General features: G+C 33.4%; 1 protein-coding gene across 1 annotated transcript in view; it reads left to right on the forward strand.

Moving 5' to 3' along the window:
• Window positions 1-2,095: 2,095 nt before the first annotated feature.
• Window positions 2,096-21,114, forward strand: part of LOC131848516 (probable chitinase 10) — a 33,410-nt gene continuing 14,391 nt past the window's right edge. The window contains exons 1-37 of the mRNA XM_059198407.1: window positions 2,096-2,183; window positions 2,306-2,369; window positions 6,272-6,426; window positions 6,667-6,769; window positions 6,851-6,927; window positions 7,421-7,470; window positions 7,551-7,757; window positions 7,840-8,040; window positions 8,117-8,406; window positions 8,482-8,667; window positions 8,741-8,860; window positions 8,941-9,064; window positions 9,150-9,327; window positions 9,498-9,597; window positions 9,699-9,771; window positions 9,943-10,131; window positions 10,470-10,732; window positions 11,016-11,237; window positions 11,358-11,559; window positions 11,663-11,769; window positions 12,202-12,421; window positions 12,894-13,127; window positions 13,674-13,847; window positions 14,544-14,693; window positions 15,498-15,674; window positions 15,856-15,921; window positions 16,139-16,327; window positions 16,416-16,534; window positions 17,025-17,256; window positions 17,788-17,903; window positions 18,153-18,336; window positions 18,439-18,615; window positions 18,850-19,061; window positions 19,136-19,414; window positions 19,692-19,910; window positions 20,189-20,388; window positions 20,517-20,822. Coding sequence (XP_059054390.1) covers window positions 2,349-2,369; window positions 6,272-6,426; window positions 6,667-6,769; window positions 6,851-6,927; window positions 7,421-7,470; window positions 7,551-7,757; window positions 7,840-8,040; window positions 8,117-8,406; window positions 8,482-8,667; window positions 8,741-8,860; window positions 8,941-9,064; window positions 9,150-9,327; window positions 9,498-9,597; window positions 9,699-9,771; window positions 9,943-10,131; window positions 10,470-10,732; window positions 11,016-11,237; window positions 11,358-11,559; window positions 11,663-11,769; window positions 12,202-12,421; window positions 12,894-13,127; window positions 13,674-13,847; window positions 14,544-14,693; window positions 15,498-15,674; window positions 15,856-15,921; window positions 16,139-16,327; window positions 16,416-16,534; window positions 17,025-17,256; window positions 17,788-17,903; window positions 18,153-18,336; window positions 18,439-18,615; window positions 18,850-19,061; window positions 19,136-19,414; window positions 19,692-19,910; window positions 20,189-20,388; window positions 20,517-20,822 — 6,122 coding nt within the window. The 5' untranslated portion in view covers window positions 2,096-2,183; window positions 2,306-2,348. The remainder of the gene's footprint in view (window positions 2,184-2,305; window positions 2,370-6,271; window positions 6,427-6,666; window positions 6,770-6,850; window positions 6,928-7,420; window positions 7,471-7,550; window positions 7,758-7,839; window positions 8,041-8,116; window positions 8,407-8,481; window positions 8,668-8,740; window positions 8,861-8,940; window positions 9,065-9,149; window positions 9,328-9,497; window positions 9,598-9,698; window positions 9,772-9,942; window positions 10,132-10,469; window positions 10,733-11,015; window positions 11,238-11,357; window positions 11,560-11,662; window positions 11,770-12,201; window positions 12,422-12,893; window positions 13,128-13,673; window positions 13,848-14,543; window positions 14,694-15,497; window positions 15,675-15,855; window positions 15,922-16,138; window positions 16,328-16,415; window positions 16,535-17,024; window positions 17,257-17,787; window positions 17,904-18,152; window positions 18,337-18,438; window positions 18,616-18,849; window positions 19,062-19,135; window positions 19,415-19,691; window positions 19,911-20,188; window positions 20,389-20,516; window positions 20,823-21,114) is intronic.

Consider the following 21,114-nt stretch of genomic DNA (forward strand, 5'->3'; position numbering starts at 1 on the left):
GAATTTTCTATTTACAGAATATTCTTTGATAATAAAACTAACATAGTTTACGTGATCTCAACTCATCTCATCTTTTTATACTAGAGTAACTTGAATAAAAAGAATACACTAAGCCTCTTACGGCCATTGGAGTCAGTGGAAGGATTTCGTTTTTATCTATTATTATCAAATAAATAAAAAACAAATCCTCACGTCAGTAATTCCAGACGCACTACATAGTCAAGAGATATTGATTATTTTGCTGAGCGGCTTGGGTAAGAGTAATTCATAACTCTGGGAGTGAAATACAAAGATGGAGGTGATAATAAAATAATCAATGATAATAAAGTACATATATATGCACTAATAATAATGAATAGTTATAGGAAGTATTAGGTTATAAACATCCAAGTTATAATAAATAAGTAATATTTTACTCCCAGTTATAAATGCAATTTTGGTAGTTGCAGAGATAGATAAGAGTAGATATTCCATTCCTATTTAACAGTCAATGACCACTAACAAAGTTTTTATTCTTGATATAACACTGGTTGAGCACTCCTTACAACTTACTTCGCACAAACGCATGTTAGTAAAGTAGATACTTATACCTACTTCATATCATTGTATTCGTTGATTGAAGATGGTACGGAACTAGTGAAAACTGACAGCAAGTGTAAGGACAATGTTATAATTGATTCTGTATTGTGTGTATAAGTGACATCATGATAATAAACTTATGGTTAGTGTACAACTTTACATAGTGAGTGTTGTTAGATTTATTGCAGTGGATACTTGAAAAATAATTTATATCTACTTAAATATATTATAATAGGATCTATTTAAAAACGTTATCACTCTAAAACTAAGAAATTGTAACATGTTCTTATTCAGGCTGTAACGGAAAGGGTACAACGATCAATAAATATTTTTTATTTCATTTTTCTTCGGAGAAGGTAAGTGTGTTTCATGAAAACTAAAACGGGATTTCGACTTGTCGCTCCTTTTTAAAATTTATATATAGGCATATATATAAAATATGTTTCAAAAGTATACAACCTATATAAAAAATAGAATTGAAGCGTCTTTTTGTAATATCAAATTAACAGCTTTTCACTAAATGTCTACACACTTACATCTTAAAATTTATTATAAATGTTTTGGTCTATCTGGCTGTTTGTTTTATTTGGAGCTAGCTTATGATATAAAAAGTAACTTAGGCTACTTTTATTTTAGAAAATTAATTTATTTTAACAATAAAAATTCTACCGCTGACGAAGTCGCAGGTAACAGCTAGTTAGCACATGTAATTTGAATAGCAATAAAATTTGAATTTATTTTTATTTCTCAGTTCATATACAAAACATAAAAATGTTTATCGTTAAACTTATACTAAATCAGTGAAAACCGGTATACTATTCGGAAATAATAAATGGCTAGTCAGTGTAACCATGAGAATAACCATATTTATGTCTACAGTTTATGTATATAGGATTGATAAATATATCGATTTCTATCTCACATAACATTGAAACCAAATCAAACATTTGTTTTGTTATAATCTAAATAGATACCTATTATATATCGTAAATATAGTATAAAAAATGTGACGAAAGAGAAAAAGACACATACAAACTACGTGTATATTAACTTAACATTGTAATTTAAAAACTACTTAACTTGTGACCTCTATCTATAAACAATTATTTATTTTATTTTTTATCCCTCGTTCTATGGTATTCAAGTTACCTACAAGTACCTACATTTACAGAAGCGCTTACAGAGGTATGGTAACTATTAAAAATACTATGGTGGTAAGTTTTACATTTGGATGCTGTTTAAGGTACTGTATCAAATGTTGTGCTATATACACAAATAATCATGCTGAAAACTGTATAAGGGTTGTTTTCACTATTTAGTAATAGATTTAAAACACCTTAAAGAATGACATTAGAATTGCTTGAACAAGTCGTGATTAGAGGACAAAGTATTTCCCCTAAATCCAGTGTCATATACACATAATGAACGTGTATGTATCCAAGATGAGAAGCACGATGACACCGAATATATTTAACACTAGGATGCGAACGCGCCGGCCACTCAGTCCCCGGCACACACGATCAAAATACAGTCACCTCTACCAAAGGGAGCCCAAAATCACTCCTTAGATTAATTATTGTGATAATATACCTAATAGTCAATAGGTAAATAAAATAGAACAGTAGCTTTTATTTAAGTCATGCAATTAGTGACCTCTAATAAAATAAATTAAAATAGCAGTAAATATAAAATATTTCAATTATATTTTTTTGTTTTGTTATTACAGATATATATTTTATCAAGCATTTGTGGTTTAAAAGCTCCCCATTATGGGGCGAAATAATATTTGGGTAAGTAATTTTATTTATTGTTAACGATAATTCTAGAACAGAAGTAAATGAATACTTACTAATATAATGCTTCATGATTATAATTGTATATTCACTTAGGTATGAGGGAAATGTAAACAAAAACGGCCGGGGTTTTATTACTTTTACAATCACCATTTAAACCTTTACATAACATTTTACACCCCACAACATTTAAACTTTAGATGACAATAAAAGATTTGTTTTACTACCATTTGCTTCAGATCCAAGTGAACGTTTAGTTATGTTCAAACTGAACATTGTGGTCAGTTTCAGAACACCTATTGCACTGTATAAATTGGAACTATGTCACATTATAAAATTTATTCTACGCGCACATTAAGCCTAGGTGTAGATTATGCTAACCACAATTTTTGATATCACTATATAAGTAGAAATAATTACATATGTCGTATATGTATAATAAAATTCATTACTTACATACAATAAACTTTTAAATTCATTTAAAACTAAATTAACATACACTAATAACCTAAGCAATTAATTTACCTATTAATTATAGGTTCACTGAACTCATTGATTTATTTGTTTTTATTGATACATCGGCATTTTCCTACGATATTTAGAACTCGATGAAGCATACCTATTTTAAATGTGAGCAGTACAAACATTTATAGTAGGTATACACCATTCGTTTTACCGATTGTACTAAGTAGGTACTTGGCTCATTGTCAATGCATAACATTGTTTTTTTTTTAAGCAATACAAGCAAGTAAGCCGCGATTATTATAGGATAGTAGGTGTCCATGTATGTACATATAATGGATGTGATACCGACGAAACAGTATCAGACTACGGTGACACTCTCTCAACTTAAAATATTTCATTAAATACTCTGGGAAGCGTGGACGTAGATGGATATTACCTATATATATATATATATTTAATTTCCACGAATAGTAATATAAGTTATTCCTTAATCTATGTTGAAATGTGTTGTTTCGTAGGCCGCAAGTCAGTAACAGGTACGATACGAGCACATATATGCGACAAACTTGAAAACATTTCTATAATAATGTCACGAATAATTTTATCGTAATACAAAAAAGAGTACAGAAATATTATGAATATTCAGACTGCTGATATTTAGTTACTTTGTCGTTGCAAGCGGCATTTAAAGCTTTAAAAATGCCAGAATGACGAGTAGGTACTTTTAGAACAGTGTTAAAGACTAGATCATGCCGAATGCAGAAATTGCTTTGATTGAAGTACTTATGTCACTTATAGTAGATAGTTATGTTAGATTATCGCTATCAAAATGTTATTATTATCTACCCAATGGTTGCTTGCATTATTTACTGTCGAAGAGCATTATGTTTTATGGTTTTACTATCTAGAGAGGCGCGGAACAGAAGGAAGGATAATGTATGCGATTGTATATAGAGACTTACAGTGGTATAGATGTACAGATTATAGAGATATAGAATAGATTTACGACAATATCAAACAATAAATTATAAAAGTATCCAGTATTCATTCCGTATAGTTAGCATTCCATTAGTTACCTCTACATACGAGTACATACATTATGACAAAATGCTTTAACATATTCTACTTCAAACCTATCTATATTTAAAGTAGATACTTTCCTCTTAATAAGAGAAGTATCATATTATAGAATATATTAAGTATTTAATACAGTGCTTATATTAAGTAGTAAATACAGCTTTTAAATAGATTATAATTAAAACAAAGTATAAGATAAAATACACAGTCTCTACAATATATGGCATGCACGTGCAAACAGGCAGACGCAAGTTGCGCTCAAAATAATACTAATAGGGACCTTTTATATATCTATCAGACGGCCTTCCTATGTGTTGAACTTGAGAACTCCGCTGGTTACTGATTAACTTAATTATTTCTACCGCACACAGGTAAACAAGGTAAATTGTAAAACAAAGACTACCTATTAAGGATAGTTATAAATAAAGTAGAGACCTTTAAAAATATTCAACCTAGACAGTTTAAATCATAAATTTATATAGACACAAAAATTTATATTAGGACATGAACGTCATATTCGTTAACTATTATTGTTAACATCCACCCCATAGTTAATAATAATTCCTATTTATTTTTTATTTGTGGTATTAGGTAGTTCGAATTAAATACAACCAAATAAATTTTAAGTTTTTTATATATTAAAATTTTAACATATTTATGGTTTGGTAAGGTGCATGTAATTTGTTTAATTGACCATTTGAATTTTATGCCTGTACTTTAAAACTCATTAATGCTAATTGGCATCATTGATCAAAGCAATCTTACCCTGCAACTTGGATAGAAACTAATAACATTTAATTTGAATATAAAGCAGATTAACAACCTTCCCAGTCCAGTTGTAAAAAAACAAAGATTCGGTCCTAATCGATTGGCGAAATGTCGCACCAAAATACCTTGGACTGGTTGGGATGAGGTGATTACGATGACCCCGGCGCACGACTACCTGCCTTCGAAGCCTGTATGCAAATTATTGTTTTCTGAGCACGCCGTGTCAATGTACTAGTGTCTGTTTAACACTCTAATTTATTAGATCAGTATACCCGCACCAAAAATGCTTTAAAATAGACTTAGACTTTTGTTTTTACTTTGCAACAAATTCTTAAACAATATTAAATACATGTCGATGATCTTTAAACTTAGTTTAATTCTATAATAAGAATTTATAAATGTAACGCCGATATGTAATGAGTGGAGTAGTTTTGAGATGCATATAAAATTTTTCTGTTTATTAAATAAAGCCAAAAGACAATTTTATATGATTCAACGAAGACTTTAACTTGATCTGACCCATGCAAAACCACATAGGTAATTAAGTAATCAATAGTGTTTAATAATCTGATCTTTTAGGTCATTTTCACCTGAAAATATCACGGCCTCTGTATATAACATTTTCTGTTTTTTCATGATTGTATATGTCTTATCCTCATAATATTTTGACAATCCCACACCGACGATAATACTTAGAAAAATAAAATAGAAAAATACTTAAACTTAAAAATAAAATACTTGATAGTTGGTGTGTCACTTGCTTGCTTATTGATTTATAATCTAGTATCGACAGGGTGGAGACTTTGTTTTATAGTCTTATATATAATTACGGTATAAGTTTCTACTTGTCAGACAGATATGATATCATATCATTTTGAAGTCTTTCTGTCTTCAAATTAGGGATTCAAGCGTTTAGAATGTGGCCATTGACACTACAAAAATATCAGATGTAAAATGAGAATAAATATAAACTTTGTTGAACCAGTCTCAAGTGTTGATGTTAAGTTTGACTCTGTCAAGTTATGCAAATTACGCAAAGAAGTGCGATACTTGATCAATAGGTTATTGAACCGTCACTGCCTACGCATCCCATTCTACTAATTCAGGCGCCGCGAATGGGAACAATAGACAGCAAAGTATCTTCATTATAGCTTTTCTTTGGACTCTATAGAATAGTCCTAGTATATAAAGTGGTCGATGATAGAAGATTTTTTACACAGATTCTTTATGATCGCTGTCTAACGGACCTATAAATGCGTGAAATGTTCACAAGGTAATCGATCCAATCGCATTGTTGAATAACGTATACAAAGCTCTAAGATAGGTCAACATCCTTCAAACCTTTGTCCATTTAAATCTGAAATTTGTTAGCTATCAATTGGTGAATAAATTTGTCGTTACTAATGCTTAATAATACCTACTTAATACCTAAATAAAAAAACAATGGACATTGTTATAAAGTAACTTAAAGTTGCTTTATAAATTACTTAAACCAGATCACATCTGAATATGTAAACTACTAATTTCGCGATTAAATATGGCACGATGCTAAAAAAATATACACAATCAATAATGGAACATTGTTTCAGCACGTCTCTTTGATAGTGTCAAGTTTGTGCGTCGTTTCATCAGCTTCACCACACCATGATGGCTATTCATTTTTAAGAAGTGCAGTGGAAACTATACCTGAACATGAACCGATAGCAACCCCTATCCGTGCTTCTGTTGAAAGCGTACCACTTGGGTAAAGCTTCTTTTATATATCATATATAATAACTCATATTCAGCTAGATATTTAATTTGAATTGTTAGTGATATAACATTGTCAATTCGTTTATAATTTCCATTAGACGATAGTATTTGTAAAAAAACAGGTTAGAAAGCATATATCGAAAATATGTATATTTTTACGTGTCCAAAATTATTTATATTAAAGTCTCCTGTATGTATAACCATATCTTTTATATTTTTATATCCATGACAGGAGTCTTCGTGAGGAAAGAGAAGGGAGATTGCCTTTGCGGGATGCGGTAGAGAAAAGACTGATTTCCGTCATAAATCCTAACAACAGACTCAAATTTACTCAGGTATAGTATCTTATTTTTTTTATTTATATCAGTTTCTTTTCACTATTGTTATTAATGGTTAATAAATGTAACATGTTTCAGGATGTAGAGAATATACCAACGGAACCAAATTTAGAAGGATTAAACAGATTCTATGGCGCGGCTAGTTATTTAAATAAGTAAGTTATATTTTAAAGGATTAAATAATAAGATAAAAGTAGGGTATACTTTTGTCTTATTATTTAATCCTTTAAAAATTGTATACCTAACTTTAAGATACATGTTATCTTTAAGGGGGCACTGGTGACTGAGATACAGGTTTGGACTAGTTCAGACACTGCTGCTCTGAACTTGGCCTTAAAAAGTTTTTACTTACTTGGGTTACTTGCATTATATACGAGTACATACTGTATATCGAACCCTGCGCAATGTAGGCATGTGAAGTGTTGCGTTCACCATGACATAAACAGCTGACAATACCCGTCTGTTACTTTTTTATTAGTGGCTCCATTTTTCCTCTAACAAGATTAAAGAAATATTGCAAAGTCAAAGATTTATTTACTAAGTCTAGGGATAGGTAAATATTATTTAACATAAAGCAGTTTTTTAGCAAATTAGTGAAGAATATTATTATTAATAACATTTACAAGATAATTATTTATTTATCCACAGTGGTACTATAAATGACGAACGCCTGCACCATGGTAACGCTAACCTTCAAGGTAAATATTAACAGTTATACATATATCAGTTCTGTAGACGTTTTTTTTTTAATTATTTATCAAGATTACTTTATACTTAGAAATGCAACAAACGGCGACTGGTACCGATTCTCGTCGATTGGTAGTATGCTACCTGGAGTCCTGGGCAGCGTATCGTGCACCGCCTTTGGCATTCACAGCGAGTCTTGTGCCAAAGTCCTGCACACACCTGCATTATGCGTTTGCGGTTATACACCCTCACACATATGCTATTATACCAGCAAATGAGGACTATGATATTATAAAAGGTACTTTTCGCTAATATACTATAATACATAAACTCATAGGTAAAAGGATCGCTTGATTGACTTTAATATGGTATATTTTTAGGTGGTTATCGCATTGCAACTGGTCTGAAACAAAGTTTACCTGGTATCCGAGTAATTATAAGCGTGGGTGGCGATGGCACAGATAGATTGTTCAGTGAAATGGTTCAAAGTCCAAGAAGTCGTAGCAAGTTTATAGATAGCGCCCTAAACTTTTTACAAGAACACGATTTCGATGGACTCGATCTTCACTGGGTATATCCTGGTATGTTGATTCATTTATACATAGAATTATTTAAGCAATGTCTATTTGTTAAAAGTTAATTATTTCTTGCTTCCAGGTGAAAAAGATGATAAAGAAAAAGATTTACTTACATCTCTACTTTATGAAATGAGAGAGAAATTTTCGAGTTACGGATTCCTTTTAACTACCGTTTTGCCGCCATCTAGATATCAAATAGAAGATGGCTATGATTTAAGTGCAGTCAGCGGTGCCACAGATTATGCTGTTCTTCAGGCATGGGATATGATTCATGGAAAAAAAGATGAAGCGCCTTCTAGGGCTCTTCAGCATAGCGCACTACACCGAGACCCAGGCGCATCCTCCAGGGATCAAAGATATGATAACATTGTGTGTAACTGATTAGTAAATGGTCAGTTTATTATTGCATATTAGTGACATTAATTATTTAAAATGTATTTTTAGGAATTCGTTGTAAAATACCTCATACGACACTCTATGGCAGCAGAGAAACTAGTTCTTGGTATACCTTTATTTGGACGCAGCTATACATTAGTGGGGTCAACACAGCCCTCACCAGGAGCTTATGTAAATGGGTGGGGGGAAGAAGGACAATATACCCAGATTAAAGGAAAATTAGCATATTTTGAGGTAATCGTGATCAATTTTCAAGAACCTTATATCCAAAATACAACTTGATAGTTATATTGAAAATGTTTTTCAGATATGTATGGCTGAACGTGAAGGCAAAGGCATGACTAATATAGATGAAGCTGGAAATGCTTATGCTGTGTTTGACAACCAATGGATAACATATGATACTCCTAATACCATTTTAGAAAAGGTACTTTCAATATAAGAAACGAATAATTACATAATAAATACTTATTAGATTCTCTAAGTATATGTATTATTTTGTTACAGATGCGATTTGTTAAAACATCTAGTTTGGCTGGTGCTGCAGCGTGGGCTCTTGACATGGATGATTTCCGTGGTTTATGCGGATCCGCTTTTCCAATGTTGACAGCCATAGCCACAAGTCTGAATGGTAATGAGACAGTCTTCTTTCAAAAATATAAGCATCGTAAATTATATATACCATACTAATAAATTATAATTGTTATTATTCACAGGTGAAGCAGTTTCATCTGATCAATCTTCATTAAAAATAGGATCTTGTGATTCGGATGTACCATATTTAGCTTCTGATGAAGATTCCTGCGCACATTTTCACTTCTGCAGTGGTAAAATAAATTATAGAATGGTTTGCGAAGAAGATCGGCTTTATGATCCCTCTACAGGGTTCTGCGGGTACGAATTTATCTATTCATATCCATATGTACATTATAACTAACATAAAAAACATTACATTAATAAATTTAGCTATTCAACTACCATCTTTATATACAATGATTATTTCCGTACATCGATTTAATTAGTATGATGTATTGTTTTTAATTTTATACTAATATTTCGTTTAGACACCAAGATGTTAGAAGATGTATTCCGGGGCAAACATTGAGGATCAATGTGAACGACGCTGAGCGTTTCTTATCACGGGAATATGAAATCGACTTTAAAGTAAGTCAAGTTACCCATATAATGCAGCAAATATATACTAGTATTAATTTCTTTAATTCTACTAAATTAAAAAATAATAATGATCACATTTATTTTTGTAGTGGAGCAATAGTCACAAAAAGGAACCATTGAAAAGCCCTGAAACATATTCATCTATATGGGACATTAAAAAAAGTAAGTGCCATATAATTTTTAAACATTTATCAATTTTACACTTGTTTATAAAGACTAAAGATCTGTTAAAATTATAGTAAGTTAAAACTATAGTAAGTAGTAATCTAACTTTCTTTCACTCGATATTATTTTTAAAGTTACAAAATTAATATATATATTTTGTTGAATCAGACAAAGACAATGACAAACGAGTGGTGTGCTACATGACGAGCTGGGCATTCTACCGCCGTGGTGATGGTAAATTTGTACCGGAGTATATCGACAATAGACTGTGCACTCATGTCGTTTACGCTTACGCGTCACTCTCGCCAACCGATCTTGTCGCGAAGGAGTTTGACCCTTGGGCTGATCTTACAAACAGTGAGTATTTTATACATACATACCTATATCATATACGCGTTTTATATAACCAAATTTGCGATACGACCTGATTGTAAACAGGCGGTGGCAATGACAATATACAGAACACTACCAATTACTATAATATGAAGAACTTTAATCATATTGTCCAGTAATTTTAGTACCATGTTACAATTTAAACCGTAATACAATATGCAAGCAAGCAGTTCGGAGGCATTTCCGCCTGGTCTAAGTAAAATAATTTAGTACAAAAATAAATTCTTTACTTGTAGTTTATATTCAACTGTGTAGATTTTTATTTTTTATATTTATAGCATAATATAAAATTTTCTTTCTAGATTTATACGAGCGAGTAACGTCTTTGAAAGACGTAAAAGTTCTCCTAGGCCTTGGTGGATGGACCGATTCAGATGGTGATAAATATTCCCGATTGGTATCATCAGCTTCAGCCCGTGCTAAGTTTACAGAGAAATTACTGAGTTTTCTCCGCATGCACAATTTCAACGGCCTGCATTTGGACTGGAATTATCCAGTGTGCTGGCAAAGTAATTGCAAAAAGGGTGCTGCATCAGACAAAAGGAATTTTGCTAAATTTGTTGAGGTACATATCTTTTAGCCATATTGACAAAAAGATATTTTTATGTAAATTTTTAAATATCTTTGGAAATTATAATTATATTTGCACTTTTTTAAGTTTGTAATATTAGTTAATAAGCAAGATTAGTCCTTCAAAATTTTCGAATCAGGTACATATATAGCGAATCTTAATGTGTTAATTAAGTAATATGACTATCGAGTCGTAGCAATTGCAAATTTTGTACTATACCTATAATACATCATTAGTACCTAAACATAAAATAAATACAATATTAATCGAAATACAGGAACTATCAACAGCATTACACGACGCTGGAATGGAACTTGGTGTTGCAATATCTGGTTATAAGGAAGTAATCGATGTTGCTTACGATTTGCCAGCAATATCAAAAGCAGCCGATTTCTTAAGCTCAATGACATACGACTACCATGGTGGTTGGGAACAGACGACTGGACACCACACACCATTGGTTCCAAGAGCCAATGATCCCGTCTCCTATTACTCCATCGTAAGTATAGCCGAGTTCATTTTTTTTATCCATTTTCATATGAATGGATATAGTAATAAAATTATATATGATTAAATTATTTTGTATTAATTCTAATTTTAATGTTTTTTTTTATTTAAGGAATATGCCATAAAAGCTATGATAAGCGGTGGTGCTGATCCCAAAAAACTGTTACTCGGATTGTCTTTCTACGGACAATCGTTCAGACTCACCGACGTCGAGTCGGCGAAAGTACCAGGGGCTCCGGCCGCGGGCCCCGGAGAACCGGGAGAGTTCACAAAACAACCTGGAATGTTGGCTTACTACGAAATCTGTTATAGAGGTCAGTACCGTATTTAATATAATGTATATTTGTTAGTTAAAATTATTTAAATGTTTTAAGTGTACTGTGAAAAATCATTAATAAATATATATCTTTACTACAGTGAAAAGCTTACGCTGGAAAACTGGTAGACAAGACAACGCTGGTCCCTATGCTTACTCAGACAGTCAATGGGTAGGATACGACGATCCCAAGTCCATAACTGAAAAGGTTTGTATATTTTTTACATTGATATTTATGTATTGAAGTAGCAATACACATAGTTTATTTTAATGAACAGTATTGTAACTAAGAAATAAATAAATCCAATTCTACTGCGGCTATAGGATAAATAAAGCTTTATTTGAATGCAACGGGTTACATGTCAATTAGAATGCATAATCTCGAAGTATGGGAATCAATTAAAAATTTGTAAGATTTTCCTCTAAGCCAGTATGAATACTTATTACCTAGAGAAAAACGTGTAAAGCATTGCATTTAAAGTTTAGTTACAATCTCGGATACAACTCTGACGATTTTGATGTTAAGTGGTACATGTATCTCTTTGTACCCTAAAAAAACGCGATTAAAAAAATAGACAACAATACACCCAGTCGGTTAGGTACTAATTTATTAAAATTACTTATCGTTTTGAACTGTCAGGTGGAATGGGCAATGCGACAAGGGCTAGGCGGCGTGACGGCATGGGCGATCGATCTCGACGACTTCAACAACCGATGCTGTAGCGAGCCGTCGCCGCTACTGCGCGCCGCGGGCCGCGCGCTCGGCCGCTCGGTGCCGGCGCCGCCCTCTGCTGCCTGCGAGCGCCCGCCGCAACCGGTCACTCCTGCTCCGCCTACCACCACCACCGCAGAAGCTGATGGTAGGTATTATAAATTAAGAATTTATTAGCTAGAAACCGGCTTCACACCACATCAATAGAGGTTTTTTTGTTTATTTTTAAACATATCACACTATTGTGTCCTAAAATAAAATATAGTCCATGTTACTCAATGATAATGAAACTCTCTATAAATTTTTAATATCGGTAAGTTGTTGTATTTTCTATTACAAAGGAAACATCAAATCCATCATCTAATTTAATATCGTAGTTTAAATATGTGTACAAAGCTGTATGCAAATATAAAGAAAGAACATTCTAATACACAATAAGAAATAAATCTATATTTTTTTTATTACTTAAAATATATGGTAACAAAATCCATCCTAAAGTTATTAGATAGGTGTATCTAAAGGTTTTATACAATTAAATGAATAGTTTCGGGGATTGATCCCTACATCAAAACTTGAAACTGTTTGTAGATAAAAACACTTTTCATATAAAAAACTTGTAGGGTCATTGGGCGGCAGTGGAGGTGGCAGCCATGGCAACCATGATCATCACACTTCGACCACGTGGCCCACTTGGACTCAGTCAACAACGACTCCTAGCTCTACTCAAACGTGGTGGCCTGTAACATCCACCACGACCACCACTACAACCAGACGTACCACCACCACCACCACTTCAACTACCACCACAAAACGACCAGTTGCAATTACTAGACCACCTGCTCCAGACAGTGGAAGTAAGTATATTTGTCATAACTATATCTATTTGTTGTAGACGTTATAAGAAGTCGCCTGCCTGGGTACCTCTGTTTACCTCAGTCGCCAAGCAGCGTCTTTTAATAACTGGGTTTCCGTTTGCAGGGTGAGATTGGGAATAAAGTTACAGGATCTAGAGACATGAATCCTCAACCCTCCAGACTGGTATCGCATACTGGGTATGGAGGCCAACTTCACGTGACGGCATGTATGCGGTGTTGTACGAATTTTATTAGATTTTATTGATGATATTTTTTTTAATTTCTATAATTGTATCTATATGTATTGTCAAATGTATGTACTCCCTCCCTAGTGTTAAGTCACATATTTTCCAATACGCTAATAAAAAAAAACTGCCGCACTTCGTCGACTCCTTACCTCGCTCTTAACGTGTGATGTTATAACGGATACGTTATAACGTCACACGTTAAGAGCGTATAAAGTTATTGTTCAAAATCTTTTAAATCCCAGTATAGTTGCAATAAAAAAAATTAAATATTGCTTTATGCGTCTGTGGTACAACATAGATACTGGTGAAGGAGATTCCTGCAAAGCTGGCGAGTACAGTGCGGCGCCCAATGACTGCGAAGGATACTTACAGTGCGAGAGTGGGCACTGGCAGAAGCATCGTTGTGCACCAGGCCTGCATTGGGCGTCCTCAGTCAATAGATGTGATTGGCCTAGTTTCGCCAACTGTAATGGTAAAATAATTTATATATTCGTATCTTTTAACATTCCTTTGATACTGAAAAGTATAATTTTCATTATACATGATACTATGATACAAAGAATTAGAAAATTTGAACCCACTAAAGTTGACATAATAATTCGATACATTAACCTTAATATTTGTATTGTAGTTTTTTCTTAATTATTGACTTGGGCGTGATTTGTTTAACATAAAATAAATAAATTATGGACCCGTGCAGGTATATAAGGTATAGAGGGGAGATTGTATAATAAAAGGTTGAAGGAAACTCACACTTAGTATAAAAAAAGTCATGAAAAATGTAATCCGTCTATATAGCTCACTATATAGACGGATTACGATTTTTCATGATTTTTTTAATATAGACAATATATAGGTATTGTCTCAACAATACCTATATATTGTCTCACTATACACACAATTTGGTATTCCAAATTGTATCCCTAAAGAGGAATTATATTGTATTAGGAACACCAAATTGTAACTATTGACCAGCTATGAAAGAGCGGGAAGATATAGTTACTAAAATGGGTGTAAAATAATTTAAGGATGCCTAATTTACTTTTATGCTTAATATTAATTTTGATAATACCATAGACCGTCGTCTTACTTGTATTTAAAAAATATAATGCATATTTTATTTTTATTCGATTCATGGATTTCATTTACATTTAATTTAAATTTCCAGAAAAACCAAATAACGAAGCTAGTACAGCGACTACTACGCTTGCGCCCGTAACGGCGCGTCCACCAAAGCCAACCACGATCAGAACGACTACTACTACCAGTACTACTACTACACGTAGACCGACTACTACGTCATCACGACCTGAAGCTGGTATGTAAATAACTATATTTTACTCAAACCCTGATACCCTTACTTATGTGGTGGCTTGCTCTGTATCTTAAAAATAACCTACACAATTAATAGATAAATATATATACATATATACAAAACATAGACCAATACAAGCAATCATACTCACGAATAGAAATATATGTATTATGTGGGATATTGAACCCGCAACAATCGGAAGAATGGTGGTGTGTTATATATAGCCATCACCATTACTGTACTATATCGATCGCTACCATGAGAATAATCTAGTGCTTGAGAATAGTAATGTACGAGGTCATAATTACAATGATAACAAAGATGTGTCTTTGCCTTTACAATGTTTTATGTATAACTGAGAGCAACATGGTCTAGTGATTTAACACAGCAGATATATAGTGTGTCCATTTCCGGTATAAAAAACATTAATGACATAATCATTATTAGACCAAATTAATCCAAGAGGCAGAGGTAAGTGGCCAAGCGGGCAAAATTCTTACGGGCCGTTAACATGGGGGGTCGACATTGGGTACAAGAATAATGTGACATTTGTTACATAACTTACAATTAATGTGTTTAATCAATTTAAGACACTACAACGTGAATCGTTTTCTGATAAACTAATCAATTTGCCATATGCCTTAGATGGTATAGGTATAGTTACATAACTAGCAATAGATTCGTGCTACTTTGAATTTAAACATATCCAGCAAAATATTTAACTATTGCGTTCGCGTTGATAGTTGCCAATACCTACCTCTGACTATAGGATCTGAGTTAATAGTTGTGAATATATATTTATTATAGATGCTGAAATAGAAGGTGGTGCATGTAATGGTCATGATTACAAACCAGTGGCGGGTGACTGTAACTCGTACTTACAATGCGACGGCAGCACGTGGCGACCGCAACACTGCGCGCCAGGCCTGCACTGGAGCCCCACGGAGAAGCAGTGCGATTGGCCCAAGTACGCCAAATGTAAAGGTAATTTCTAATAAAACTACTATTTAGAAGACTGTTCGATACGAGCATTGTAATATTTCCTTGGACAGTCATACATCGCAAGCAAATGTGGCAAAAATGAGTACAATTACTCGGTTGTCCAAAGGTCCATATTGCTCCCATAGTAACTTACCAAGATACTTAATGGAATAATATCTTTCAGGATCAACTTCAAAACCCGCGACAGAAAAGCCAAAACCTTCACGTCCAGCCACGAGACCACCTACAGGTAAGATTCTATCAAACTATATATATATTGGTTTTACTGGGTATAATGATCCCGTTAACGAAGATCATATTCCTTTTCTTTATGTTTCAGATTGTTGTTCAGATTTTGTATCGCACTTTTATAATTTACTTGTGACAATTTTTCGTTATTAGAAAATATTTATGATATAAGTAGATAAATAAATATTTTTATATACTGCTATTATTTATTTAAACAGTGGCACCTAGTGGGCAACCGGTAGAGGATGCTGAATGCGGTCCAGGCGAGCATCACGCACCAGCAAGTTCGTGCGACTCGTACTTGCTGTGTGCTGGTGGCCGCTGGCGACAGCAGCGTTGTCCATCTGGCCTGCACTGGGACAAACGTACCAACCGTTGCGACTGGGCCGAATTTGCCATGTGCGAAGGTAAACGTGGAAATGCAAAAGTTTAGAAATCTGTCTACTAACTTACTCATGTCTAAGTACTAATGTAATATTAACTTGTTTTTATTAGCCAAACCAATTTCTACCAAGTCAACATATCGCCCAACCACATATACGACGACGACCAAGAGACCAACTACAACTTATAGACCTGCTATAGCGATGGACGAGAACTATAGACCAGCTACGGTAATCCTATATTATTGTTTTCTTTATTAGGTCATAAGTATAACTACTTAACAAACGGCTCTAGTTACTAGTTATGAAGGAATTAAAGAAAATGACTACAAGTTGATCCGATTCATAATATAATTTACGAAAAGTATAATATATTTATAAACTCAGAAAGTTACTTAAATTGCCTAAATTTAGTGTTGATAATAAACTACTACAAATATACATTGCATGTCATAAACATTTGTGTTTAATCTTAGTCTTCTCATAGAAACCTATTAACAATATCACTAGCAGAAAACTCCTGATGTACCAAATTAACATAATTTGAATACCGTATATTACATCGATAGTATTAATATTTTAAATTTTTAAATTTAATTCAATGTACTTGGATATTTGACCGTTGGCAATGAGATAAAATTACTTTGCCGGGGAGTATAAATATTAAGAAATTCAAAATTATCACCAATTTATTATAGTAACCTTATATGAACATCTCCAGGGTTGCACAACAGGAACGTACCACTCTCATCCGAAGTGCGAAAAGTTTTACGTATGCGTAAACGGGGTGCTGGTAGCCCAGAGCTGCGCCCCCGGACTCGCCTGGAGACCTGACCGATCGCAATGCGATTTCCCCAACGCTGCATCGTGTAGCGATCGGCGGGAGAGCATCCCACCATATACGATGGCCACCAAAAAACCAGCCACGTCACAAATGATTGTAGAACAACCAGGTACATTACATATTTTTAAACATTCGTGTAGACACATCTATACATCCATACATATAAATAAAATTGTAGTATCTGTTTGTAATATTAAAATAACCGTTTTTTATTACATGCATCTGCATGAATATAAATATGGTACTTACACCAAAATATATTTTATTACAATTTTTGTCTGTCGGTCTATCTGTCTGTTTGTGCCGGCTAATCTCTGAAATGGCTGGACCGATTTTGACGGGACTTTTTTTGGCAGGTAGTTGATGTAATAAGGTGTAACTTAGGCTACTTTTATTTTAGAAAAATAAAGTTTAATTCCACGCGGACGAAGACGCGGGTGCAGCTAGTCATTAATATAATTCGGGTATTAACAAGAATAGGGGACTAAGCTCATGACTACGGCCTTTACTTAGCCTATTTACCATAAAGTAATTCGTGTTAAGTCCCGATTAACTATATTAATTACAAATATATTATTTTTTAAAGAAAACAGGTCAACAATATGTAAGAAATGATTTAACATATTAAAATTATTTATAGAATTTTGCACAAATGGCGAGTATACCGGGTACCCATCCGACTGTACCAGGTATCGACACTGTCTCTTTGGAAGATTTGAAGAATTCTCCTGTAACAGTGGCCTTCACTGGAACCAAGTAGGTGTTCTATTTATTTAAATACTAGTTGATTCCAATTGCTTATGAAAAAAAAAATATATAGACATATTCGGACGAATCACTTCATTTAAACAATTCGTTAAATATAGTGCAATCTCTTTCTCGTCCTTTTTTAGTAGCACCTAGCTTTTTAGCAATCCATTTCTCACTTAGAACTGTCTCTCAATAATTACAACAAAGAAAATATTCAGTTATATTGTATAATATATATATATATAACTTTTTCAGGAAAGAAGTATTTGCGACTGGCCAGTAAATGCTAAATGTACACATGTAATGCAAACGACATCAAAGCCGGAACCGCCACCTCCACTACCGGAGCCAGATATTGAGGACATTGATGTAATACCAGAACATCACATGCAACAAACCCCATTACAAGATACGCCAACCAAACCGAATCTTCTTAATAGTTAGTGTCAAATAAAGGAAATATTATTTAATTTATAATTTACTATCTTTTTATTGATATACCTATAAATAATTTTCACAACCATGATCATTTTATCCGTAGCTCGTTACAAACTAGTATGCTACTATACAAATTGGTCGTGGTACCGACCAGGCATCGGTAGCTACGTACCCGAAGACATAGACCCTACACTGTGCACTCACATTGTATACGGTTTCGCTGTATTAGCGCCGGACTTTCTGATGTCAGCACATGACTCTTGGGCAGACTATGATAATGGTAAGAAAATTCAACATCATTGAATGTTCACAAAGCACACTATAATTGCACTAAGTAAATAAGAATGGTACTAGCATGCACATTTTACTATAAATATTACAACGTATATAGTATTTAGTAGAAACAATATAGTAAAGATCTATTAGTATTTGTCTTTAAACAATTTACCATATTGCTTACTGTAATAAACCATTACAAATATGGCATCATGTATCTAGAAAATATTTTCTGCAGAATTCTACAAACGCGTAATAGCATATAAAAGATACGGCATTAAAGTATCCCTTGCACTCGGAGGGTGGAATGATTCAGCTGGTGAGAAATATTCAATATTAGTCAACGATCGCTCGGCTCGCGAGAGGTTCGTAAACCACGCAGTACAATTCCTTGAAGAATATGGCTTCGATGGTTTGGATTTGGATTGGGAATACCCAAAGTGTTGGCAAGTACGTAGAATTTTCATTTTAGTGAATATACTTGTCACTCACAAAGGTTTCATTATTATAACATTTTATTTTAGGTGGACTGCTCAAAAGGCCCTGATACTGACAAAGAGGCTTTCGCTGACTTCGTGCAAGAATTATCAGCAGTATTAAAACCCAGAGGAATGCTTCTATCATCTGCAGTTTCGCCGAATAAAATAGTTATTGATGCTGGATATGATGTTCCTGTGCTTGCAAGATATCTAGACTGGATTGCCGTAATGACATATGACTATCATGGACAATGGGATAAGAAAACTGGACATGTCGCACCTTTATATTATCATCCCGAAGATGATACCACTTACTTTAACGCAGTAAGTTTATGCTTAAATATTATATTTCTTTTTAAATTTACACAAATGTGTAACACTGTGATTGCTATGATGTATCCGCATGCATTGTCAACAAGAATTATCCGTTTAAATACTGAAACTCCAAAGTAGTTCTTATATTCATTCATCTAAAAGTGAAGCGAATTTGATTCAATTTATAAATAAACAGTTTAACAGTTTTTAGTCTAAAGGGAATTTTGATAATTATGACAAACATACCAAATATTTTAGTTTCAATGTTTAATAAAAAAATTTTTAGAATTACACCATGCATTACTGGATTCATAAAGGAGCTCCTCCATCAAAGTTGGTGATGGGTATGCCGCTGTATGGTCAATCATTCACACTTGGTTCTCAATGGGATACACCGCCACAACTTCTTGAAAAAAAGAACGCTACAGGATTGAACATCCCCGCGATAACTGGGGGCGAACCTGGAGAATATACGCAAGCTAAGGGTTTCTTAGCATACTATGAGGTACTTATTTAATCGGCTTCGTTATGTATCAACGAATACAACTCAATTTAGCGTCCTACTTTGTTGCTGAAAGCTTGAAGTATTGTTTTATATTAATATTAATATCTAAGTGTTCTGTCTTGTCTGAAAATGCGTACATATGTTATAATTGTTCTATGAAATAATATTGTATGATTTTAATGAAGTTTTATGGTTTCGTGTTTTCTCTTCATTTAGCTCTAATATGTTTTAATTTCATCTATTAATTTTGTTCTCTACATCTATTATATTTTCTACAGATTTGTGACAGAATCAGACACAGTGGATGGCAGCTTGTAAAAGATCCTTATCAACGCATGGGACCGTACGCGTATAAAGACGATCAATGGGTATCGTTCGACGACATTGATATCATTAAGAAAAAAGTTAACTTTATCAAATCTCTTAATCTCGCCGGTGGAATGGTCTGGGCACTTGATCTTGACGACTTTAGAAATAGGTATCGTCTTTTTATCTGTACCCTTTTATCTATGTGTTTAAGTATTTGCACGAATATAAATATGAATTTTTTTTTAATATTTAGGATCACAACTGATGTTATAATATACAGTATTTAAAACTTTTCAGATGTGGTCAAGGAAAACATCCCCTAATGAATGCTATCAGAAACGGTCTTTTAGACCCTAATGTTGAGCCAGAGACCGTTCCAATGGAACCATTAGAAGAACCCTCTAATTCACTAGAAGAAGATTTAGAGGATATTGTAGTAAGACCTGGATACAAACCTAAGCCTACAACTGCACCTGTTAAACCTACGACACAGACTTACCCTGTAGTACATACTACTAAGAAACCAACAACAGTCAGCACTATTGTGTTCCCGGAGGAACGATACAAAGTTGTTTGCTACTATACTAACTGGGCTTGGTACAGGTATAATAATAATTATCTAATCTGAAAAGACTAATTATTGATCTAAGACTCTTCAATCTATATCATCACCTCATAATTAGGATTTTATATAACTAAAGAAGTACACAAAGCCATTTTATAAAAATATCAACTTTCAATTCTGAAATGCTTAAACAAAACGCGAATTAACCATATATCTTCTAGTTCATAAAAAGAAATACAATACTAATGAATTAATTATACATATTCCATTTCATTGGTAGTTGAAAATAGTTACTAGAAGTTGTTAAAATAATTATTAGACGAATCTGAG

Source organism: Achroia grisella, unplaced genomic scaffold (genome assembly GCF_030625045.1).
Source record: "Achroia grisella isolate CSIRO2021 unplaced genomic scaffold, CSIRO_AGI_Agris_v1 utg558, whole genome shotgun sequence".
NCBI classification, from domain to species: domain Eukaryota; kingdom Metazoa; phylum Arthropoda; class Insecta; order Lepidoptera; family Pyralidae; genus Achroia; species Achroia grisella.